This window comes from Colossoma macropomum, unplaced genomic scaffold (genome assembly GCF_904425465.1).
Source record: "Colossoma macropomum unplaced genomic scaffold, Colossoma_macropomum, whole genome shotgun sequence".
NCBI lineage: Eukaryota > Metazoa > Chordata > Actinopteri > Characiformes > Serrasalmidae > Colossoma > Colossoma macropomum.
In genome coordinates, this window is record NW_023494791.1 from 21097514 (window position 1) to 21120808 (window position 23295).

The 23295-nt window shown below is 38.5% G+C and overlaps 2 protein-coding genes across 4 annotated transcripts; one reads left to right on the top strand and one right to left on the bottom strand.

Moving 5' to 3' along the window:
* The first annotated feature begins 13 nt into the window (after positions 1–13).
* Positions 14–4247, top strand: LOC118810524 (GTPase IMAP family member 4-like). Of its 3 annotated transcripts, none has more exons than XM_036574343.1 (3): positions 14–226; positions 972–1037; positions 2162–4247. In XM_036574343.1, exons 1-3 carry the CDS (start codon positions 196–198, stop codon positions 3058–3060), a joined length of 996 nt encoding a protein of 331 aa, XP_036430236.1. In that variant the 5' UTR covers positions 14–195; the 3' UTR covers positions 3061–4247. The 3 variants fall into 3 exon arrangements, with proteins under 3 accessions (XP_036430236.1, XP_036430237.1, XP_036430239.1); XM_036574344.1 differs by having other exon boundaries at positions 975–1037; XM_036574346.1 differs by lacking the exon at positions 972–1037.
* Positions 4248–6136: 1889 nt separating this feature from the next.
* Positions 6137–14592, bottom strand: LOC118810525. Its single transcript, XM_036574347.1, has 9 exons — positions 14098–14592; positions 11917–11963; positions 11339–11611; positions 10888–11166; positions 10297–10569; positions 9858–10136; positions 9200–9472; positions 8740–9021; positions 6137–8572 (listed from the first exon to the last, which is right to left on the bottom strand). The coding sequence occupies exons 2-9, from the start codon at positions 11957–11959 to the stop codon at positions 8445–8447; spliced, it is 1830 nt and encodes a 609-aa protein (XP_036430240.1). The 5' UTR covers positions 11960–11963; positions 14098–14592; the 3' UTR covers positions 6137–8444.
* Between the last annotated feature and the right edge of the window lie 8703 nt (positions 14593–23295).

Sequence of the window (23295 nt, forward strand, 5' to 3'; positions counted from 1 at the left end):
TTTCTAAGAGGTTGTGGGGACTTTGAAAGAGGAACGCTTGGTTATGCTGTTAATGTATTAACATCAGGTATGTTGTTAATGTGTTACCTTCTGCATTCCATTTCATTCAAGGGCACAACAAAATTTCATAGAACGCTGGTGAGGGAACCAACAACAGCTTTGCAGAAATCAAGCTGAAAAAATGTTGTAACAGTAATGGCAACTTCAAGAGACGATAATCAAGCAGGTATGTTGGTTAATTCTACATTTCTGTGTTGTACTTTCATAAAATAATATGGAATGCGTTAGTGCAAAGCTTGACACCAGAGTTCAGTATGTGATTTCTAAACATCACTGTTATTTTTCCATTTACTTTTTAAACCACTTTGAGAACTATTTGACAGATCTTCCATTTGCGTGATAAATACATTGCTTTATGGTGCTTTTAACTGAGTAATAAAGGCATGGGAATGGGATCCTAATGTGTGACCATGACTTAGTAAGGCATGAGAATGAGATAGTTAAGTTGTGACCATGCCTTATTATCTCGTTCTTGTGCCTTACAAAGCCGTGGCCATGCATTAATTTTTATTAAGAAGGGATATCACCAATGGAGCTCCATAGAAAAAGCATATTGAGAACAGCTAAAAAGTCTCATCCTGCATTTTTGCCTCACATTAATGCTTTCAGATTTCATCCAATGTGCTTGAGTATGTATTTCAGTGTGTAATTCAATTTAATTGCACTGTAAAATCTTATTTTATATTTTGATGACATGAACTTACTTGAAGAAGCTAAATCTATAGATAACTTTTATGAAAAGGGTTCTATTAAAAGCAACACAAACAAGCTGTTCTTTTTAAACATTGTTATACAGTGTAAACTTCAGGAGAGCAACAGGGGGCGTCATCTACCCTCAGCCCAGTTGTTTGCTGAGTAAAATGAACCCATTTCTGTGACTAACAGTTAAGACTGTGGTTGCTCATTGACAGCAGGAACATCGGGTGATCACGACAGAGCATCTACAAGAAGACAGAGCAAAGATCGACCGCCAACATGTAGGTCTCAGTTAAGATGGGTACATTGGCTTTTACCATTTAACCATTGGTAAAGTTTAATTAAAGGGGAACTTCACTAATTTTTCAAACATTCTATATAATGAAATAAGATGTAGACAAAGTCATTTAGAGCGGTTGGTGTGAAATGCTCTGTTCTAGATAAACTTACCAAGCCAGAATTGTTCACAGTGATGGTGATAAGAACCAGATGTCTGAAAAGTTAAATGCCTCTGAAAGCTCCCTCACATGACGTTATTACGTGAAATGGTTAGATATATGCTGCCTGATGTGTGGCACGTTGTTTTATAATTGTTTTGTGATAAACTTTAGGTTTAAAATGTATTTTAATCTGTTTATTTTATTCCATTCACAGTGGAGGGATACAGACAGGCAAGATAGTCCCCAAAGAAAACGTAATTTTTCAGATTTATGACTATTTTACCATCATTGACATTGCATACAAAAACTCAAAAGACATGTGTAGGTTCACTGGTGGTTTTTGATTGTTAATAAAATTGCTATATTTGAGTCATGGCAACCCCTGGTTCTTATTACCACCGCTGTAAAGAAATCTGAGTTGGCAAATTTCTCTACAATAAACCGTTTCACATCAAACCACTCTGAATGATTCTGTGTACATCTCAAGGACTGAACTAGTCAGAAATTTTGATGTGGTATTCCCCTTTAGGTTCTTTAGGTTTATAAAATGATGTTAGTTTCAGAGAAAAACACTTTTAGCACAAACTGAAGGTAGACTCACCAGACTTGTGTAGAGAAAGTCTGGGAAAGTATTCCAACCAGACTGCACTAAGGGTACTGTAAAGCTCAGAGGTGGAGACGCCAAACTCTGGGGCTGTTTTTCTAGTATACAATGGCTCTATTGACAATGATCTGAAACACTTTCCCAAAACGTTCATGATAGTCTGTGAATGGTCTGCGAAAAATAACTGCCCCTTGATTTAACATTCTGTTCAGACAATGAACTAAATCTATTTTTAAGTACAGCACAAATCTCCAGATACCTTTTGGGGCCCACTGTATAAATGTTGAATATGTTTTTGAATTTGTAAATGAGAAATTTTAAGGGCTGCTGCATCCTGATGTTTTTGTTTTATCTGTGGCAGTGGAGGACCTAAGGGTTGTGCTTGTCGGCAAGACTGGAGCAGGAAAGAGCGCCTCAGGAAATACCATTCTTGGCAGGCCAGAGTTCAAAGTTGACTTTGCTGCCCAGTCAGTGACCAAAGAGTGCCAAAAGAGCAGTGAGATGAAAACCAGGATCACAGTCATTGACACACCTGGCCTTTTTGACACAGTGCTCTCAGAGTCTTCTCTGATGAACAGGCTGGTGGAGTGCATCACTTTCTCCTCTCCAGGCCCTCACGCCTTCCTCCTCGTTATTCCATTGGGCCGCTTCACCATGGAGGAGAAGCAAGCCGTAGAACGGATCCAGAGCATCTTTGGAGAACGAGCATCCAAACACACAATGGTCCTCTTCACTCATGGAGACAAGCTGAAGGATGAGCGCATTGAAGAGTTCATCAGAAAGGCTGGCCAGGATCTCCAGGGGCTCCTCAAAGTGTGCAAGAACCGCTACCACGTCTTCAGCAATGTGAGCCATGACCGACAGCAGGTGGTGGAACTGCTTATTAAGATAAAGGAGATGACTGAGGAGAATGGAGGCACATTCTACACAAACAAGATGTATCAGCAGGTAGAGAGCGCCATCCGAAGGAAAGAGGATGAACTACGGCAGAAGTTTGAGAAAGAATTGCGGGACAAAGAAGGTATGGAGACACGGCTGTGGGATATGATGGTGGAACTGAAACAAAAAGACTGTGATCTGAGAGAAAAAGAGGAGAAGATCCAAAGTCTGCAGAATCAGTATGAACAAGTTAAAGCTGACAAAGCCAAACTGGAAAAGAGAGCTTTAGTGCTGAGAGATAAAGCAGAGAGAAAAAGCAAAGTGGCAGACATTATCAGACCCTTTTCCCACAAGTCCTTCTGCAAATGTGCAACACAGTAATGACAGATTCAGTTTAGGGAGAGCCTGGTCCCTTTCTGGTCCTCCCACTGTAAGGAAGGATAGACATCAGAACACCTCTTTCTGTTTGCATTTGAAACAGAGGTCATCACTAAATGGAGATAATGAACATTACAGGTTATAAAACGTGTCATCTCCATTGACAATTGTCAACGTTCCAAATGATAAATTGACAGTAGAAGACAGTCTCTGTGTCTCGAAACCAGTACTTCTGAAGCGTATTAGCCATTTTTAGTGCAAGTAGTATGTTCAAACTGGAAAATGAAGAAGGTTGTAATGTACTGTTAATGCCTCGATGATGCATTATAACTGTTCGAAATTTCAAATGGGACGTCTTTGTACTTCAATAGCTGCAATTTTGTGCAGTCAGACTTTTGAATTTTGCAGCTAAGGATCTCAAAATGATGTAAAGAAAATTGGGCATGTTATAGTCAACTTCAGTTTGCTAGCGTAAGCAATGGGAGTACCTGAAGCAAAGAGAGTAATCAAAGTAATCAAACGTGTCTAGTCTTTGAAGCAGGAACACCCTTCAATTTTGGGGAAATAAAAGGATGTATGACAAATCGATGAAAGCTTCAGAGTGGTTTTACATTTTTCTTAGATATTAGATATTAGCGTTACTGCTAATAGGTTGGGGAGCTGATCAGCTCATTGGTAGCTCACTGACACCATCAATGTACATAAGGCACTGTTACAAAGTCCAATCTGGAAAAAAGGATTGCTATTTACAAATCTGAATGCTACACAAAAGCTCCATAGATGGCCATTAATTATAAACTTTTTCAAAAGCAACTTCTAATGTCTGATCAACCTAGAATAGATACTTGAGTGAGAATTTTCCTTGCTAGGAATGAGATAGCAACACTCAATATAGTGGCAGTATCACAGAAACTCTTACCCTTTAATAAAACAGCCAATCGCCTTCACCTCTACAATACTTCCTGTCTATATGGGACTCCTGGGACTCTTAGGCATATTATGCAGGACTGCCTGAAAGTTTACACCTTTTTTGGAGGTGGTAGTTGAATCTCTTCTTTGACTAAGACACACTTCTCCATGGACCCTAACCTTCATTTGCTTAATGATGACTCAAGATCCTCCATCATGGAAAGATCCCTGAAAATATGGCCGACTGGCTTAACTACAGCAAAGAAAAGGCATCGTCCACCGTTGGCTACCCCCCTCATAACCTGTCCATACATCACTGGCTCCATACCTTATTGGAAAAGTAACTACTTTTAATTAATTGTAATGTTAAAATAATTGCAACAACAGCAGTTTATCCAGTTTTGGGATGAGTTTACAGAACTCTAATGATGTAATGTCATAATGCTAGATGAGCAAACCTACTGTCAGAACATCGCCAGGTGAGTGATGCTCTGATGTCTTGGCTTGTTTCTCATGTGAGGCGATATCTGTTTTGTCCATATACAAAAGAATTTCACATAATTGAGTATGTTCAACTACGTTCCTACCCCACCACACAATCTGATCAGTTATCAGACTGTTCAGTCCTGTAAGTGTATTAAACACAAACCTGAATGCAAAAGAATAACTAATGTTAATTGCAATGGCATGGGCCTGGGTCAGTCTGGGCCTACCTAGACAGGCCCACCCAATCAAATAGAGAAAGAATATTTATTCAGCTGAATGTTGTAAGATAATGAAATTTGATTTGTTTTCTGTGAGTGCTGTCATTGTATTATGGCAAACCCTTTTTCCCTGCCAAGCTCTGCTTTCTTCTCCTCAGTACTGCAACCACTGCATGTCAACCGTTGCTGTCCGCCATTGCCTCAAGCCAGTTCAGTTCATCATCAGCACGCCAGTGTCTGAAGGTCTGAAGTCTAGAGGCGTTTAAAAATGAGATTCCGTCCCATAGAATATGCCTTTTAGAATGTTGTTGTAATCAACTTTCTGCAAGTTTGGCACTTACAATGCTGTCTTCTTACAAATGAGCTTTGTGACAGTGTCAAAGCAAAAAAATCTAACTTTACTTTAATGTATCAAATCACAGTCGATTGACCGATGGTAAATGCATGAGTCATCACAGGTAAAACATAAATAGATCGTAAACATTTTTCATGCCCACCATTGCAGTATACTTTAGCCTGGCATAAATAGATTTATGTTTTTTAAGTTTTCACAAAAACAATGAAAACAACTTATGTATCGACACATATGTTAAAGTGTGTGATGCAGATGGTTAGGCTTACTTTACAGTTGAATTGAAAGCTAACATTCTTTTTTGTTTGTTTTTGGCTTTCAGATTTGGAAAGCTCGATTTTGCTAGCAACAGTGCTACTACAAGTTTCCTTTGATCATATCTGGAGTTTCAAATTCAAAATATATTTACAGGAAATGCTGATGCACTCCTAACGAACTGAAAGCTTGACTAGGGTAATATTAGATAGCAATGGTTGCTAACAGTAATTGAAAGGCTAAGAAGGTGATGTGAGGCTTGGAATGGGTCAATTATTCATTAAAAGCAGAGGCAACAACACACTGGTGATAAGAGCTAAGTGTGTACCCTTCATACCTGGACGCTATGCCTCTAAACACCCAGTTTAATGCAAAGACTACTCTTGAAGATTTTCAAGTGTGAATTGTTAAAGCTGCAGGGTTACTCCAGCACTGAGACTGGGAAATGTTGACATATGGGAAGAAACTGTTAGGACTACATTTTAGACACTTATTAGTTACACATTTGTCACTTGGAGGTTGTGTTGTGTTTTAACATGTATGTTTTCTGTTTTTTAGCTGTTGTTTTAAGTGGATATGCTTTTGATAGACATGTTTTATTTATGTCTTATGTGACTATTCTAAGAGCCTTCAGCAGGAGTTCTAAAAAAGGCATTACCGCAAATGGAAACTGCAGTTTTTAAACCCCAAAGTGATACAGAAACAGCATCCATTTACTGAGGCGCTGTGTGAACATGGCTCTTGGAATGTAATGAAATAGAGTAGACACAGTTAAATGTGGCTGTTAAGCTGTTTTTACACAGAACTATTTACTTGTGATGAACTGATGTACTCAAAATTAGCACTATAAAACAAAATGGACATCTCACATTTTTATTTCATTGGCTTGCAGGAACATTTCTTACAGAGCACTTTTTGCGTACAGAGTATACTACACAAAATAGAAAAAAAGAAACATAGTGGTATTTCAAAGATATAATGCAGAGATAGCTGAAAATTCTATTAATGGAACAGCTTCTCTTGAACATACAGATTCTCTGAGCACATAATATCACAAACATGTATCACATATCTACATATTTACATATATATAGTTGGGTGATGTGTAACGTTAGATTACTGGCCCAATGAGCTACATTTGGCCCCGCATAAAGTAATGCTGAGTTGAATATTTACTAGTTCAAAACTACTTTAAAATTGCCAGCAAATCTAACATTAAAGAACAGACTCTTCTCACTGCTCTCTGATTATGAAAACAATGTTAAAAAACCTTGTAAACACTTTCGGGAGCTCACAACAATTACATGGACTGATTATTCCTAGAACAATGGGTTATTGAATCTATCACAATACTGTATTACGAATGTACACTGGCAATAATAATAAGCCTCAATGTTGCTTCAATCAAGGGTGGTAGAGCAGGAAAGACTGTATGATGCTTTCTCAGTGGTGACCCTGGCATGAGCCAGTGCTGGCACTGGAACAAGGCTTTCAGGATGCCCATGGTCATTATGGCCCTAGCTCTAGTTTGACCCCTGTCCTGCAGTGCCCAAAATGTAGTGTAACTCTGGTCCAGGGTCAGGCAGAGGCAGCAGATAGGGATACCCTCTATCCCCAGGAAGGAGAACACCAAACAATCTACTGAAAAAAATGCTGAATATCTAATCAGGTTCTGTCCTTCTTTTCTGTAAATAATTTGTGAGCTAATACGCAGGATCCTCAACAAACGGTTAAATGTTTGCAACTGTCTTAATCATGACAGTGGGCTCATGTTCAGGCAAGTAATCCTGGTTCAGTTCATGTAAACTCTTCATTTGTTTGTGGAATGAAATAAATCCCAGACTTCCATTAAATCTGAGAAAACAGGAACCCCCAGTTACACATCACCTACTGTTCAAACATGTCTTATCAACTACACTTGATAAGCATATGAAAAAAAAATGTGTGAATTTCATTTTTTGCCTTAAGTAATGCTGGCAACACAGAAACTTTGTTGAGCACTTCATATCTTATGTCAATTAACCAAGGAAAAGCATTTACACAGTAGGAACAAGGTAAAATTATGATTGACACGCCTGTCAGCCAACCACAGTTGTCTCCAAATTTGGATCCTCTGTCCAGTGAAAAAAACACTTTGACAGAACTACTTAAAATAAACCTGCACTGAGAACGAAGGAGGCAACAGATTAGCCTGAATTATTAGGCAAAGAAATGGTGGAATGGTGTTAATGAGGAACGTATAATGCCTGACACATGTTATCCTGATCATTTGGAGGGTGGTGTTGTTATTTCATTCATGAAGCTGTAGAGAAGTTTTTTAAGTTTAAACTATGTGGAAGAACCCACTCATGGCAGATTTATAGTGGCTCAAAGTTAAGCTAAACTTTATGTGGGTTCCTGTATTTGCAAAAAAAAGGGTCAATGATGTCTAAAGATAAACAATCAGAAAAGATCAGTTATATAACTAGTGATCTTTTCTTAACTAAGCTACTCACGGTTAGCTTGATAAATCCGTCCAATTAATCTGGACTGTTCAGTGCTCATATTTGTGGTTAAAACATTGTGCATAAATATATTAACACATTCTTACAGATGCGAGTCTTCATATTGTTCCAATAAAGTTTGCTGAACTTTATGAAACTAAAACCTCTTCCTTATTAGATATTAAAAGCTACTGCTTTAACATGTGACTTTTTTTTATTCAATTAGTTCAAAGATCCTACAACCAAATTTTTTGTTTCCTTTAAATTGGCCTAAAATTGTAAACTGAAATCAAGTTCTATATTCTGTCAGTTCCCAAATATGTATGTCTGTGTTCAACATCTTTTGAAGCCTGTTTAATTTTAATGGTAAGTGTTTCAGGTGTCTCCTCTGTGCTTCTAAATTCCCCTTTGTACATCTGAGCATTTTAGGCTGTTAGCACAGGTGATACAGAAGCTACCAGGTAGCCTGAGCTGAAAGCAGGGCTTTCTCTGTATTTTGCAAACAGACAGTTCTAAGCAACAAAAAATTACACTGCTCAATAATTTGTACATTTCACAAGGCCAAGTTGCCAGTTCATGCATCGTTCTGCATATATTGGGTGCTGGGGTCTTACTGGGCTGGGGCCTGCAGCAGCAATAGGCTTGTTGTAAATGGGTGAGGGTCCAGGCTGGGGAAGTAAGTTCTCAGAGTTGACTGTAGACATGCGAGAGTGCTTGCTGCCTTTTCCATGCTGTTTTTCCTACATAACAGCAAATACCAGCCAGCAGTATAACACCCACAATAATGAATAGATTCTTCCAACTGTGCGGCTCTACACAAAGAGAAAAAAAAACATTAAGATGTAGGAAATCAGTGGTGTCTGATTGTAGTACAGTCGGATGACAACACAGCATGGACATGTTGAAAGTTAACCATCACATTTTGATGGTAACCATAAAATGACACAAAGATGCAAAGACTTTAACCACAGAAACTCACCAGCGAGGTTTGCAGTAATGACTTTCGCTTCACGACCTTGACTATCAAGGAGAGTGTATTGACCCACATCTGACACATTGAAGTTGAGCACCTGGATACTGCTGTTGGTCACACTGATCCGTTCATAATAGCCAGGAAGATTCCCCACTGGTGAGCCTCTCTGCACCAGCATGTGGTCCACCTCTTTATTGGAGAAACGCAGACTGGCTTGATCCTTCTCAAGACCATTCAATGAAATGCTGAGAGTCTTACCAGCCACACAGTCCTGGGTGTATCTTCTGGCTGTAAGATAAATTGGAAAGAGTATTATTAGACTCTAAATCAAAGTGTTTTATAGTATTATAGAGGAACCATTGTAAAAACCATGTAATGTGTTATAGAAAAATAAAGTGGAAAGGAGCAGAGAAAGAATATAAGAAGCATTGGAAAGGCATGTTAGATAAAGACCAAGGTCACTTACAAAGAACCTTTACTTCAGTGGCATAAGTCCTTGCATTCCAGTGGTTCCTTTGGATGTAGGTTCCTTGATCATCAAAATTAACAGTGTTAATTATAAAGCTCCTTTTATCATCCAGTCCTTTCACAGTTCCCCTATTGTGCCAGGCACTGCTTGGCCAAATAATGCCATTCTGGGATTTAGATGTGAACGTCAACGTCTCTGCCTCAACTGGAAGCTTGATGCTCAAAGTATCCCCATACTGTAGTTCCACACGATCAGTCAAGTTACTGGTATCTAAGGAGAAAGAGAGAGAAAGTAAAGAATTGTAAGCCCACATATGACATTTATGCAAATATAATGAATCATATTCCTTTACAGAATAGTACCCGTATTAAGCTAATGTAGTTTGTGTAAGCAATTCTTTCTAAGTGATGGAAAACAAATAAAATACACTTGTCTTCATTTTAATAGCAGACACTAGACTAGACTAGACTAGACTGGGCTAGAAGCTAATTCTCTGAAAACCAGTAGAATAATGTTTCAGTTGATAATATTGTACATCTCTTAAATAAAATGACTATTGGACTAATGCAGTAATATCATTATCTATAAGTATTCCTTTTTTAAAACCATCTAAATTTTAGCTAAATTAATAATTATTTGAACTAAAAGAACTCACCATTGATTTTTAACGTGATGACCTTGGTCTGACGACCTTGAAGATCAAAGAGCGTGTATTGGCCCACATCTGAGTCATTGACTCTGAGCACGCTGATGCTGCTGCTGGTCACTTTGATCCGTTCTCTTTCAAGAAGGTCCCACACAGGCGTGCCTCGCTGCACCAGTGTGAGGTTCTTATCTATGTTCGAGAACCTCAGACTGGCTTTATCTTTCTCAAGACCATCCAGTGAAATGCTGAGAGTCGCACCAGCCACACAATTCTGGGTGTCAGTTGAGCCTTTAAAAGCAAATTGGAAAGGCAGTGTTAGACTCAAAGTAAGGTTTGTACTATTTTAGAGCAACCATTGTAAAGAACACATGGATGTGATATAGAAAAATGAAGTGAACATGAGTGGAGAAAATGAGGAATGAGGAAGACATTAGATAAAATCACTTACAAACAATCTTTACATTGGTGACAGCAGTCACTTTGTTCCTGGAGTTCCACTGGGTGTAGGCTGCCTCATCCTCAAAATTAACATAGTTAATTATGAAGTGTCTATCATCACCCCGTCCTGCCACATTTCCCCTATTGGGCGTGACACTGCTGGACCAAATAGTGTAATTCTGGGATTTAGAGGTGAACATCAACATCTTTGTCTGAACTGGCAGCTTGATGCTCAACTTCTGCCCATACTGCAATTGCACATCATCAACCTTGACAGGGGCATCTAAGGGGAGAGAGGAAAAGAAAAGAATTGTAAGCCAATGTACAATCTTTGAAATTTATGGCAGGTATAATGAACAACATTCTATTACAGGATGGTACCTATAATAAGCAAATGTAGCTAGCCCAATGAAATTTCTTGCTAAGTGATGCCTTCATTTTAATAACAAAGACTAACTCTGTAAAATGAGAATGACCTATAAAACATAAGCACAGCTCAGAATGCATCTCTTAGACTAATGCAATAACATCAGTATCTAAATGTATTTCTTTTTTAAACATGTTAAAATTGAACCAAATTATTCATTATTTTTCTACTCACCAGTGATTTTTAAAGTGATGACCTTTGTCTGACGACCTCGAAGATCAAAGACCGTGTATTGGCCCACATCGGACTCACTGACACTGACCATCTGGATACTGCTGTTGGTCACTTTGATCCGTTTATAGTAACCAAGATTCCACACAGGTGAGCCTTGCTTCACCAATGTGAGGATCTTTTTTTGGTTGGAGAAACTCAGACTGGCTTCATCTTTCTTCAGACCATCCAGTGAAATGCTGAGAGTTGCATCAGCCACACAGTACTTGATGTTGGTGGAGGCTTTTAAAACAAACAGGTAAGTTAGTGTTAGACTCAAAGTAAAGTTTGTATTATTGTAGAGCAGCTATTATAAAATAACAAATGGATGTGATATAGAAAAAATGGGAAAGTAGTTTAGAAACAATATAAGAGGTATGATGAGGATCAATGATGTTAGACCAAAGTCACTTACAGATAACTATTAATCTGGTGACAGAAGACACTTGGTTCCTGAAGTTCCACAGAGTGTAGGTTCCCTGATCATCAAAATTGACAGAGTCAATTACGAAGCGTCTGTTATTGCCCCTCCCTCCTACCACTTTTCCCCGATGGGGTGTGACACTGTCGGACCAGATGGTGTAATTGAGGGATTTATCCAGTGATGTGAACTCCAATTTCTTTATCCAGTCTTGCAGCCTAATACTCAACTGACGGCCATGCTGCAAAGTCTCTCCGGCACAGGACTCTAAGAGGAGATAGGAGAAGTAAAGAATTCTAGGTCAACATATGAAAGCTTGTGAGAGAAATTCTGAATCTTACTTGATGAGAAGCTTCTTTGTTATGATGCTGTAAATGGTGTATTAATTTAACCTGTCATTTTTGTTCATTTCACAACCAAGGACTACAAGTAAGTCTGAATAAAAGTGATCAGCAAAACATAAATTCACCAGAAATTTGTGGAATAACTTTTCTTTCGAAAAATGCATCACAGGAACGAAAATTGTTTGTAGAGAAATGTTCAAGATTGTGCTGAACTCAAGAGTGAGTTACCTGTCAAAACAGCAGCACAGAGCAGAATCCAAAGGCCCCACATTGTTCTACAGGTGGACAAACAGAGAAGTTGATGTCAACAGATTATCATGGACAGAGGTGGTAGTTTGTGGTCTAGATTCGCTTGCTCTGACAATAACACAATAAAACATCTGTACAATAATTAACTACAGCATGGGATCACATTGGGACAGCGTAGTGGGATCACAGAATCACAGTGCATTTGCAGCAGATGTATTATTTTAGTCGGTGATAGGAACCAGACGTCTAAAGAGTTTTTGCCTCCAGCAGCTACTTCATGAAAATTCGCCACATGAAAAGGTTAAAAATATGATGCTTGATGCCTGACACATTGTCTTACAGTAGTTTTGAGATAACATTTTTACATTAAATTTATTTTTTTTTTATTTGTTCAGGGCTCATGGGTTTATGCGGGACGTTCTAGGATAGTCCTCAAAGAAAACTAATTGTTTGTCAAATGTATCACTAGTTTGCCATTATCAATATTACACATATCAACTCAGATGACTTGTATTGGTACATTGGTCCTTTTGGATAGTAAATTGTGAGCCCTGGTTCCTATCACCACTGTAAAGAAATCTGAATCAGTAAGTTTCTCTACAATGCACCACTTCACATCAAATCATTCCCAATGACTTTGTTTATTTAAGTGCATCAAATCATCACCCAGCAGACACACAATGTCGCAACACTGTCACAATGTTGTCTACTTTCTTACAATGTTGCAACAATGTTGTCAAATAGTGGTGCAGTTTGCGTTGTCTCAACAACGTCGTCCCAACCTTATTTTTTAGTAACATTGCCATATGGTGTTATGACTACCTGTTAGCAGCTTAGCAATATTCCATGGAGTTCACTGTTAGAAAAAATGTACTAGAGAGGTACATTTTTTTTTCATTAAGGTACCAACAATGTAAATGTGCCCCCAAAGGTACAACAATGGTTTTGAGGTCCAACTGTGTACCTTAAGTAAAAGCTTTCCTAGGGGCAAAGATGTGTATTTGTTCATTTTCATACCCTAATGTTTTCAAACAGAACGATAAAGCTTAAAAAGCCTGGAGTCAGGACAGGGTATGTGGAGTCAATACAACTAAAAAAATAATAATTTCAACAGAATACGGTGCAATTATGTTCCATAACTAAAGGTACTGAAGAGGGTACCACCCCAGTGACAAGAGGATCCATTCTATTCAAAATAGAATTAAACTTATCAGGATTCTAGAAGGTTGTGACAACGTCCTGACAATGTTGCCACTATGTCGTCACAACGTTGTCAGATAACGTCACAACTTTCTGAGGAACTACATTTCAACGTTGTGAGCTCCAAAACAAGGTTGACACAACGTAAGGTTAGGGTTTAAAGCTGTTTCCCCTCGTCTTTGTACATCTCAGCTGTCTGATATGTAACTTTATCATCTTCTTTGTGTCGACGTTCTGTACTCAGCATGTTTTACAGTGACGGTGCTGCAGTGTTGGCTGTGTTCATGTTGTGTTTATGTGAATCCAGCTTTCTGTTTGGCTGCTATAGTTCTGACAGCACTCCTGATGTAGCGACACTGCGGGACATTAACACGTTTTGAAATTGTATCTACGAAGTTCGCCTACCCTCATTGTGTGTGTGTATGTGTGTGTGTGAGAAGAGTTTGGGGTGGGCTAGTCTGTCGCTGCTCATGTAACTCTCAGCCCCTCTCAAGTCCCACTCGGACCCCGTTTCAAAATCTCGATTTGATTAAGACAAACATGCGATTTGATCTTGGAGCTGTTCATGTTGAAACTATATCAGCTACAGTTTCTATTAAAAAACGCACTCAGAAAAAGAAATACCTAATCAAACGAACAGCTGAAAAACTGAGCTCCAACATTTTCAACTGTTGCAGACTCGTAAAGGGTTACAAACAATAAAGAACGGCAAATCCGCGGTTTATCTATTGGTGTCTGCAGGCTTTAGTTTTGTGATTCTAAAGCCCCGCAGCTCTAGTCGAGCCTTATCTGGAAATAATGCATATTTTCTGTCTGGAGAGAACCCATGCACTGTGCCATAGTTCAGCTCACTGTGACATTTTACAGAAATATAAAATGTTATCGAATGAAAGAACTCTTAGTAACAGAAACACAAGCTGGTCTACTCAAACAAGTCAGGAAAAAAACAAGAATACTCACTTGGAGTTTCACAGCTGAGTGTCTTGCGCTGCTCGAATATGAGGTGCTATCACCGCCACTAGGTCTTCATTACCCCCAGAACGAAGCTGCCGCTGTTCTCCACCCCTTTTCCAACAAGCCACATATTTTGCACGGCTTCCCAGAAATGAGCTCCAAAGAGACGGGAAAAACGGCCCATGCTGGGACGAGCTGCATTCTCCAGAATGTCCTGCAGTACAGGAACTGCTCTTTTATTTCTACCTGTATCACGTCTCTTTTTGGCCTGTTGGTTTTAGGATTTAACCTCTATCTTTATTGTTTTAGTGCTTTTAGGCAGCCGACAGATCACACTGAACCTCATTTACTGAGCAATCTTAAGAAGGAATTTCTTAAAACTCACGCAGTTTTCACGAAGTTTCTGACATTCACCAATGTTTTCTTATTTGGTGTTTGTTAGGTAAGAACAGAGTCTATTCGCACGCACAAGAGCACAAAGGTGCGAACAGTTCTGCAGTGTGTACAGTTCTACACGTCCTGAGCTGACGTAGACTTTTTCTTAGGAAGAGGAAAAAACAGCGCGCATACAAAGAGGAGTGGTGAAGGGCTGGCTATTGAGTGAAGTAATCTGAGGTCCAAAAATGCTTCTACCAAAATATTGAGAGACTTCCTTTCCCTGTGAAGATGGAAAATCTTGAAACAAAGGATAAGAAACGAGATTCACTAGATGTTTATGGAGGGGTATTACTAAGGGGGTCTGGGGGATTTTTAATGGACCCAAAATGTCTGTTCACTATAAAAACCTTTAGGATAGCAATAAGCGGAACACTGATAAAATGGCTGATCAGGTTGGCGCACAGCACATCTGCAGTTTGTATTAAACACAAATCAACTTTGACTGAAATGTTATATCCGTCCAATTACACACACTCTGCTTGCCTGTGTTCATACAAACACACACACACACACACACATCTTCTAAGCCGCTTCTCCTTCTGGGTCGCGGGAGCCTATCCCAGCTGTCATCGGGTGGAAGGCAGGATACACCCTGGACAGGTCGCCAGTCCACCACAGGGCTGACAGACACATTCACTCTCACACCTAGGGGCAATTTACCATGTCCAGTTGGCCTGACTGCATGTCTGCAGACTGTGGGAGGAAATCCACGCAGACACGGGGAAAACATGTAAACTCCACACAGAAAGGATCCTGGTCGCCCGGCCGGGAATCGAACCCAGGCCCTTCTTCTTCGGTGATATGAAAATATGCAATATTAAAATTGATCAGCTGGCTCAAGATAACGTTCGTGCGTTATGGTCTGTCCTCTTTTCTTTACCTCACGTGAACTTAGGCTACGGTCACGTTTCAAGCCTCGTTGCTCAAATCCGATTTTTTGCTCAAATCCGATCTCTCTCACAATGTTCACACTCGTTTAGGTAAGTGACTCAAATCCGTCATTAATGTGAATGAACCGGCGTCCTGAAATGACCCGCATGCGCACCTCCTCATGAATCACGTGCGTCACGTGCATCATCAGCAAACAAACTAATGTGCAGAACGAGCCTGTGAAGATAATTAACTCTGATCAGCTCTCAGCTTCGTTATTAGAGCGAGACGAAGGAGAAAAAGGTGAGATGAGCTGGCTCTCGTTCTCAGGCTTTAACTTCTGTTTGGCGCTGCTGCCATGGTAACGCTGATTGATGGCACACGCGCAGAGGGGAAAAAAGCACATGAATTAAGGTCGCATGGCCACGAATCGAATACGTATTAGATCTAGGACCACATATGAAAGTGACTTAGGTCGGATTTGAAAAAATCAGATTTGCATGTCTACACAGCCCTGAAAACATCAGATCTGAGTCACATAGGGGCAGAAAATCGGATTTGTGCCACTTCAACCTGATAATGTGAACGTAGCCTTAAACTTAGGTAGCTAGTTAACAAGCAACCAGCTAAACACTAGATAGCCAGTTGAGCACACTTTGCACAAATCTATAATGTAGGTAGACACTTCCACTCTGTAACTGCTTACTGATTCAGACTCCATATTATATATTTGGCTTGATCATTATTTCAGTGATTTTTTTTGAGTGTCAAATTCAGCAGTTGATGACTGACATCACGTCGCAGACAGAACAGAACCAGAGACCCTCCCCCAGGTCTGATATGATTGGCTTACAACATACGAGGTCTACAGCTTATGAGGTTTGATCTGATTTGTAATTTGGACATGTCCCCCTAAAGCCCCACTAACTGGTCCATTTCAGACATTCTTATCTCACTGAATAGTATGGTACCAGATGGAAAATATAAAACCAAAAAAAGCAGACAAATAAGGGATAAATGCCTCACTTACTGTACATGAGTTTAACATGTCCTGGAAGATGATGCATAAACCTACCCACAGTATTTTTATAGCATCTTGCAAAATTAATGTCATCATCAATGTCAAGTTTTAAAGAATGTATAATTTATACATCAAATCCTGTCTAGTTTTTACATTTTTAATTGTGCTAACAATCAAAGTACAACACACATATTACATATTAAAGATTATAAATAAAATATTTTTGATTTTTCAAAAATAAATGTACTGCTCTCTCCACAGTGACATAATCATATTTTTTAAAATTGTCTAAAATAAGGCTTGCATAACTTTTATTTTGTCAAAAAAATTAGATCAGCTGACCCCAGGCAGATTCGGGGGAATAAACTCCAGGAATGCAGGTGAGATTTCAGAGTTAATTTGACCAGAACCATTCTGTAAATATGTTTAGATTAGATTTGGCCCAGAAATGAAAAAGAACAAAATCAGTTACCCTGTTAATTATTATGCTTAATTCCTTCAGACTCAGTATTGTTTTGTTTCTTCATCAAATAGATTCGAAATCTAATGTAAAAACGTACCATTCACAGATTCAGATCCACATTACACATGAATTATTTTGGGAATATCTCAGCTACCAGGGAGCAGTAGGACGTTCTATAAACGTCACGTGACCTTGACAAAAGTTCTCACAATGTATTTTTTATGCTATTTTCATTTTCAAATATTGTTTAAGTTTATGAATATGTTCATTTTGTTCAAGGCATTTTGTGTATCAGTTTCAAGTAAATCTATTCACAGGAGGTGGTATTAAATAACAAAAACAAAGATTTACAGCTGCAACATATATGATGGCAGGAATACATTTTATAGGAACTAGCAACAAATACACTGGGAGAAAAACAGAATAAGAAAGGGAAAGAATCTCGGAAAAAGCACAGCTTTGTACAGTCTGATTATTTCTTTATTTTTATTTTTGTTTATTTTCAGGTTTTTAGATGTCCTAATTCTGGTGTATCTCTTGCCCTGGACCCAGCAGATTATGTGCTGGGTGAGGTGCAAATTTTATGTTTTTCTCTCACAGCTCGCCTTCCACAGATTTGACCCTGAATTTCCCAGCTTTCTTTTCTCTCCTTACTGTATTCCTCATCATCACTTTAAACCAGTGTTTAATCTGCCTCGCTGGAGTCACACAGACAGAATTTAGCACCACAAGATAAAAAGGGATGGAAAAAACAAAAGGGACATTTATATTAACTTTGTTCAGCCAAAAGTGGTTTGATGCTACATCCGACACATTCTATGTGAAGAAATAGAGTTTTAGGTTTAGTGAAGAACAGTGAAGGCAGTGCTCTCTCTTTAGACTATCAGCAGCACAGTCTGAGATGAGCGCCTTGTGGAAAAATTATCCCCTTAAACCATTTGAAATGTTGTTCAGAAACACTGTTCATATGTTACTTTGTTAAAGCAGAATAGAATCTCATTTGGACAGCTTATTATTTTTATTATTTTATGTTTTTTATCATTTATTTATTTATCCATCATGTAATAACTTCTGTTTGTCTCTATGCGGTGATGCAACTGTCTATATCCGGGCAGGTTTTATTTGGCACGTTGGTGACAAAAGAGCGGTCTCGGTCAGTTTCAGACAGAGTTATATTGAGTGCAGGGTCGGACTCAAAACTCTAATGATGCAAGTTTCAGGCCTGGTCCAGGATTGAGACTCTGTGCTTTAAGGCTTTATTAGGGTCCAAGCAGTAGGGTCTAAGCATAGTGCTTAAAACCCTATTGTTTTTGTTAAAGTTTTTCTTGTTATTCCTTTTCTCTGATAAAACGAATCGCTCAGACCAAACCGTAAGTCCTAGAGACATGAAACCAATCATCATGATACTTGACATCTGTCTCTATCTCACCACCTTCTAACAACCTGTGAAGTCTCAAAATATATGGCCACTGGGGGACGCTATTAATGAAAATCAAGTATATCTTGTACAGATTAGATGACCTCATGCAGTGCAGTGTTCCAAACATTTTTGTGATTATAAGTATATTAAAAAGCTGCATAGTTTTTTCGATCGTTAATTGTTTGAAAATAGCTTTTCGAACTAGTCAGTGGAATTTGAAGCTAACTTCTCAAAACTGTTCTAGAAATACTCCGTAGCCTCTCTAGGTCAATCATTGTCCAGCATATTTTCAATATTTTGCTCATTGTGGTCTCCCTCCATCACTTCATCATTGTGGCCATGGCATTGCTAGCTTAAATTGCTATAGTTCATCAGTCTTTGGTCTGATCATCTCAAAATTTAAAAATTTCTATAAATTGACACTCTGATGTGGCTTGCAAAATTTGATCCAGATTGGCCAATAGGGGGTGTTTTAGCACTCAAAAACACCTAAAATCTTTAAAAGTGTTATTACGATGATACTACAAAGTCTACAGATAAATAACAGGTGTCCTTTAATTCAGTTCACCGATCTAAATAACTTTGTAATTACATGTTATGTCATAAATTGGATTCCTTCTCTGGTATTTTGAATTATTCATTATTCATTATTCATTCATAAATACTATAGCTTATTATACCAAGGTCAAAAGGTCAATCTGAACAAAACTTGGTGAACATCTTTGATGAAGGTCCCTGATCAATTGTCATAACATGTGGAGACCTTTGGACCAATTCTAACCCACTTTCACTGAGCTCCTCTATGTCAATAGGGCCCCTTATGAGTGCACTGGGTCTCATTATGTCATGCTTATCAAAGTCTTTAACATGGAGAAACAACATACTTTGCAAACACAACTAAGACAGATATTTTATCGCTACTCATGTATTTTTGACATCTATGTTGATAATCTTTTTGCATGTTCTACAAACCTTTGTAGATCAGTAAAGTGCAATGTAAACATATATTATGTTCAAAGTATTATTAAGTATTTATTTATTTATTTATTCATTATCGGTCATTTGTAGATGTTTATGGCTCAAGTTTCTTGAATAAGCTGAGAATTAAATATTATAAAGTAAATCTCTGTTTTCCACAATCCTCTTATTTTATACTTCTTTTTAAACTTCTTAAACACCATGAAACTAAGAAGGGCTTTAGTATTTATTAGCATTATTTAATCTTAATTCTGTGTGCAGTGCAACACCATCACATGCGAATAATTCAACCCTGAAAAAAGAGCCACAGGCTACTCTTGCACACTGACTACTTCAAAGACAAAGACTGCAACGTAACTTCGGGAAAGCTTTGTGGTTTAGCTGCAGAAAGGCATGTTTAGACTGTGCGTTTATCCTTTTGTATATATGTCACTTTGGAGATTTTTTATTTTGATTTTGGGACCTCCTCTGTCACAAAGCTGAACACTTTGAAACATAAATAATATCATATTAAGAAAGATGTTCTCTGCTACACACTAAATAACATGAAAATGATTTTATTGTTTACTGGGAAACATAATATTCTGTGTCCAGTGTACTGGACATTTCACTTTAGGCATATGAAGTGTGAAAGTTTAGAAAAAAGAACATAATTATCACGAACATAACAAGACACAAAGCATGCACTGGACTTTTTCTGTGTTTACGTATGCACAGCTACATTAAAAAATTTCTGAACTCATGGAACGACCTGGACATCTGCATAAACAACTCCTATTAATAAGTAATTTAATAGCAATTTTCATTTCGTAACAAAAAGCATTTTAACACAAAACATATACACTGATTTACATCACTGTATCTAAAAAGAAAAGATGGTGGAATCAATCAAGGTCATTGATGAAACAAGAATACATAATAATAAGAATGCATAATCTATATAACAGTAAATAGAATTATCTATACATTTACATTTATTTTATTCACTAGCGCAGTGTCAAGACAGAAATAATGTTTCTGTGTGTCAGAAATAATAGTGTGTGGAAATCCCTGATTTCAGGATCACAGATGCTAATAATAAATATCTTTATAATAATTTGAACAAAGACCCACGTGAGCTTGTTTTAGTATTTGTATTTGTATTTCCAAAATCCGCAGTCACTGCACTGTTTAAATGAAAACCATATTTTCACTACAGTGAGCCGACAACAGCTGCCAGCTTTGCAGGCGTGTTGAGATAAAAAGTGTGAAAAAACTGTGCAGAGCTTTAGGCCAGTTCTGAGTCCCGAAGCAGCCTAATAAGTTTTTGAGCTTAAAAATAATGTTTAATCAACCATTATATCTGTCTGTGTGCATTACAGTGTTAAATCTCAGTGACTGTGTGACACAAATCACAGAAGGATGTAAAAGAAACAGTCTCTTTATAGAAAACTGTAAAAACAGGCTGTTTCAACCCGTTTACATTTGTCTGTTAAGCTCACAACAGTTTAGCTCCGCCCATTCATGCTGACGTTATAAAGGGTGTTTTAATCTGGATGGTTTTTTAAATGAACAGAGCTCAGTTACATACCAGTCTTAAATGGAGAGTGTGTGTTTAGGTGATAGAAATCTGTCTTATTATTGTTATTGTAATTATTACTACTTCCACTACAATCTCTCTCTCTCTCTCTCTCTCTCTCTCTCTCTCTCTAAGCTGAGACCTGTTTGGTGTTCAAGCTTTGCTTTTTTAGTTCAGTATCTGGCCATGTATCCAATAGGTGAGTCTCGCAGCTCCAGAGCAAAACAAAAAAATGAACATTGGTGTGGTTTTGGCAGCACTTTTAAAATGAGCAGAGAGAGAGAGTGACAAGCTGAAAATCGTGTGCTTGAGAAAGGGACTGAAAGTCTATGTAGTGGCTGCGTTCTTGGTTTTGTATTGTGTGTAAAATTGTGTAAAATGACCGCTGACACCGTCACGCCTTCCTCCAAGGATGGAATGTATGAACACATGTTACCCATTAGACCAGCCCTCCATGAGGAATGTGAACTGATGAGTCCCAAAAGTAGGAAGGCTTCCATTGCCTACATAACCTACTTTCCTTATAAGGAATATCACTCAGAAAAAAAACAAAAAAAAACAAAGGAAAAAACAAAACAAACAAAAAAAAAAGGAAAAAAAGAAATTGGGACATTGTTAAGTTGAATTATTTGAATTGTGCTCAACTGACTAAATATAAGAGGTTGTGGTTTAAAATATATTATTTACATAGAACAGATGTAAGTCTGACCGGGTTAAAGTGAGGTGTGCTCTTCTCTCTGCTCATGGGCGCATGCATGAACGAAAATAATTACATCATGACGCTGGAAGGAAAAACACTGTGGACTTTTACTTTCCCGCCTTTTCTGTCAGGCTGATAAAAATGTCATTGCCATACAGTGTTAATATTATACATTTATATCTATTTGTTAGTAATGTATTAGGAAAAACTGATGCAATTTCTTGAGCCATGATCAAACTAGCTTCACAGCAGCAGCATCATGCATCTCATGACAATGCATTAAAACATACTTTTTTAGAGTTGCAATAAGCCTGTTTACCTTGTCTGTCCATAGCTGCCAAGTATACTGGCCAGACTTTTTACCATGATTAGTTTTAAAGTGTCTTTAAACGGTGAGCTCTTTGGCTAGAGCCGCTTGCTGGGAACAAATTAAACAAATCGGTTTGGGGTTTATTTCCCAGAAGAAATGTGCCCTCTCCATTTCCACTGCACTGTCAGTAATAAAGGTACGGTGAAGTGACCTGGATCACCATCCTCTGCCTTTAACTTCTCTCATTCTCTGAGACAGACCTCACAACTTTGCTTCAGTCTAGACAGTGGCGTTTCATTCCACTCTCAGTCTCTCATCATTCAAGTTCCTCTCTTGAGTACCATACTGTTACTGTATTTTTCCCCACTAAACTTCATATCATTGTCATTTTTCACCCGCTTTATCCTCTAGGCAACATTATAGATGAGTCTCTTCCCCATCGATGGAACCCTACATGCTTGCTACCACCTTTAATCCTATGACCTCACTTTCAACTGGTCTCCATTAACGTACAGAGTAAGCAACATTCTGGACCTGATCTTCAGCAGACCTACCTCAGCGCTGGATATGACAGTAACCCCCCTTCACTGCTCAGATCATCACTTTCTATCTATTTTATTTCTATTTATGCATCTGTAAGATAATGTATGGCTATACTTTGCTCTTGTTTTGCTCTTTACTGTACTTTGTGCTGCTGTAATACACAACCTTAACTAATAAAGTCATCCATCCATCCACCCATCCATCCAATTGTCTTCTGTTTGAGAAATGAGTAAGAATTCACTCTTTCCACCAATCTCTTGGGAAAATGGGTAAATTGTCAGATGTATTATTATTATATGTATATTACAAATTACAAATATGCATATTATAAAGTTTTTCAGAGGCATCCTGGTATAGTCACAGTTGCTAGACTATGAAGGACAAACTTGGTGAACCAGGTACCTACAACGCCACCCTGAGGCAGACCAGTGTTACAGCTTTAGTTAGTTAAGAAAAGCAAAGACAGAAGCATGCTGATTGTGGCATTCAGGGATCCCCAGAATTTTGATTTTGAGACCTTCTGGGTCTCCTGTATTTTGCACCTTGCCTACACCCCATCTCTTCCTTGTCCCTTGCTTCTACTATCCTAACTACCCTTCTCTGACTAATTTTCTTCTCTCTTCCTGGATACAGCTACAGATACTTTATTTTCTTTCATCTCATCTGCAATTATCCTTCTCTGTCCTCGCTTCTCCTGGCCAGCAAGATCTTCCCCACCTGCCCCCTGCTGACAGGGGTCCTGTAGGACCAGTTCATTAGGAGGGGTATGGGGATGGAGAGAATGGCTGAGAGAAGGTGGAGGAAATCCCAGCTTGACTTTGGTTTTTGCTCCACCAATCTCTCTTTTCTCACTTGAAGTAACTGCTGTAAAATCACCTTTCTGCAGAGGGAAACAGTGGAAGC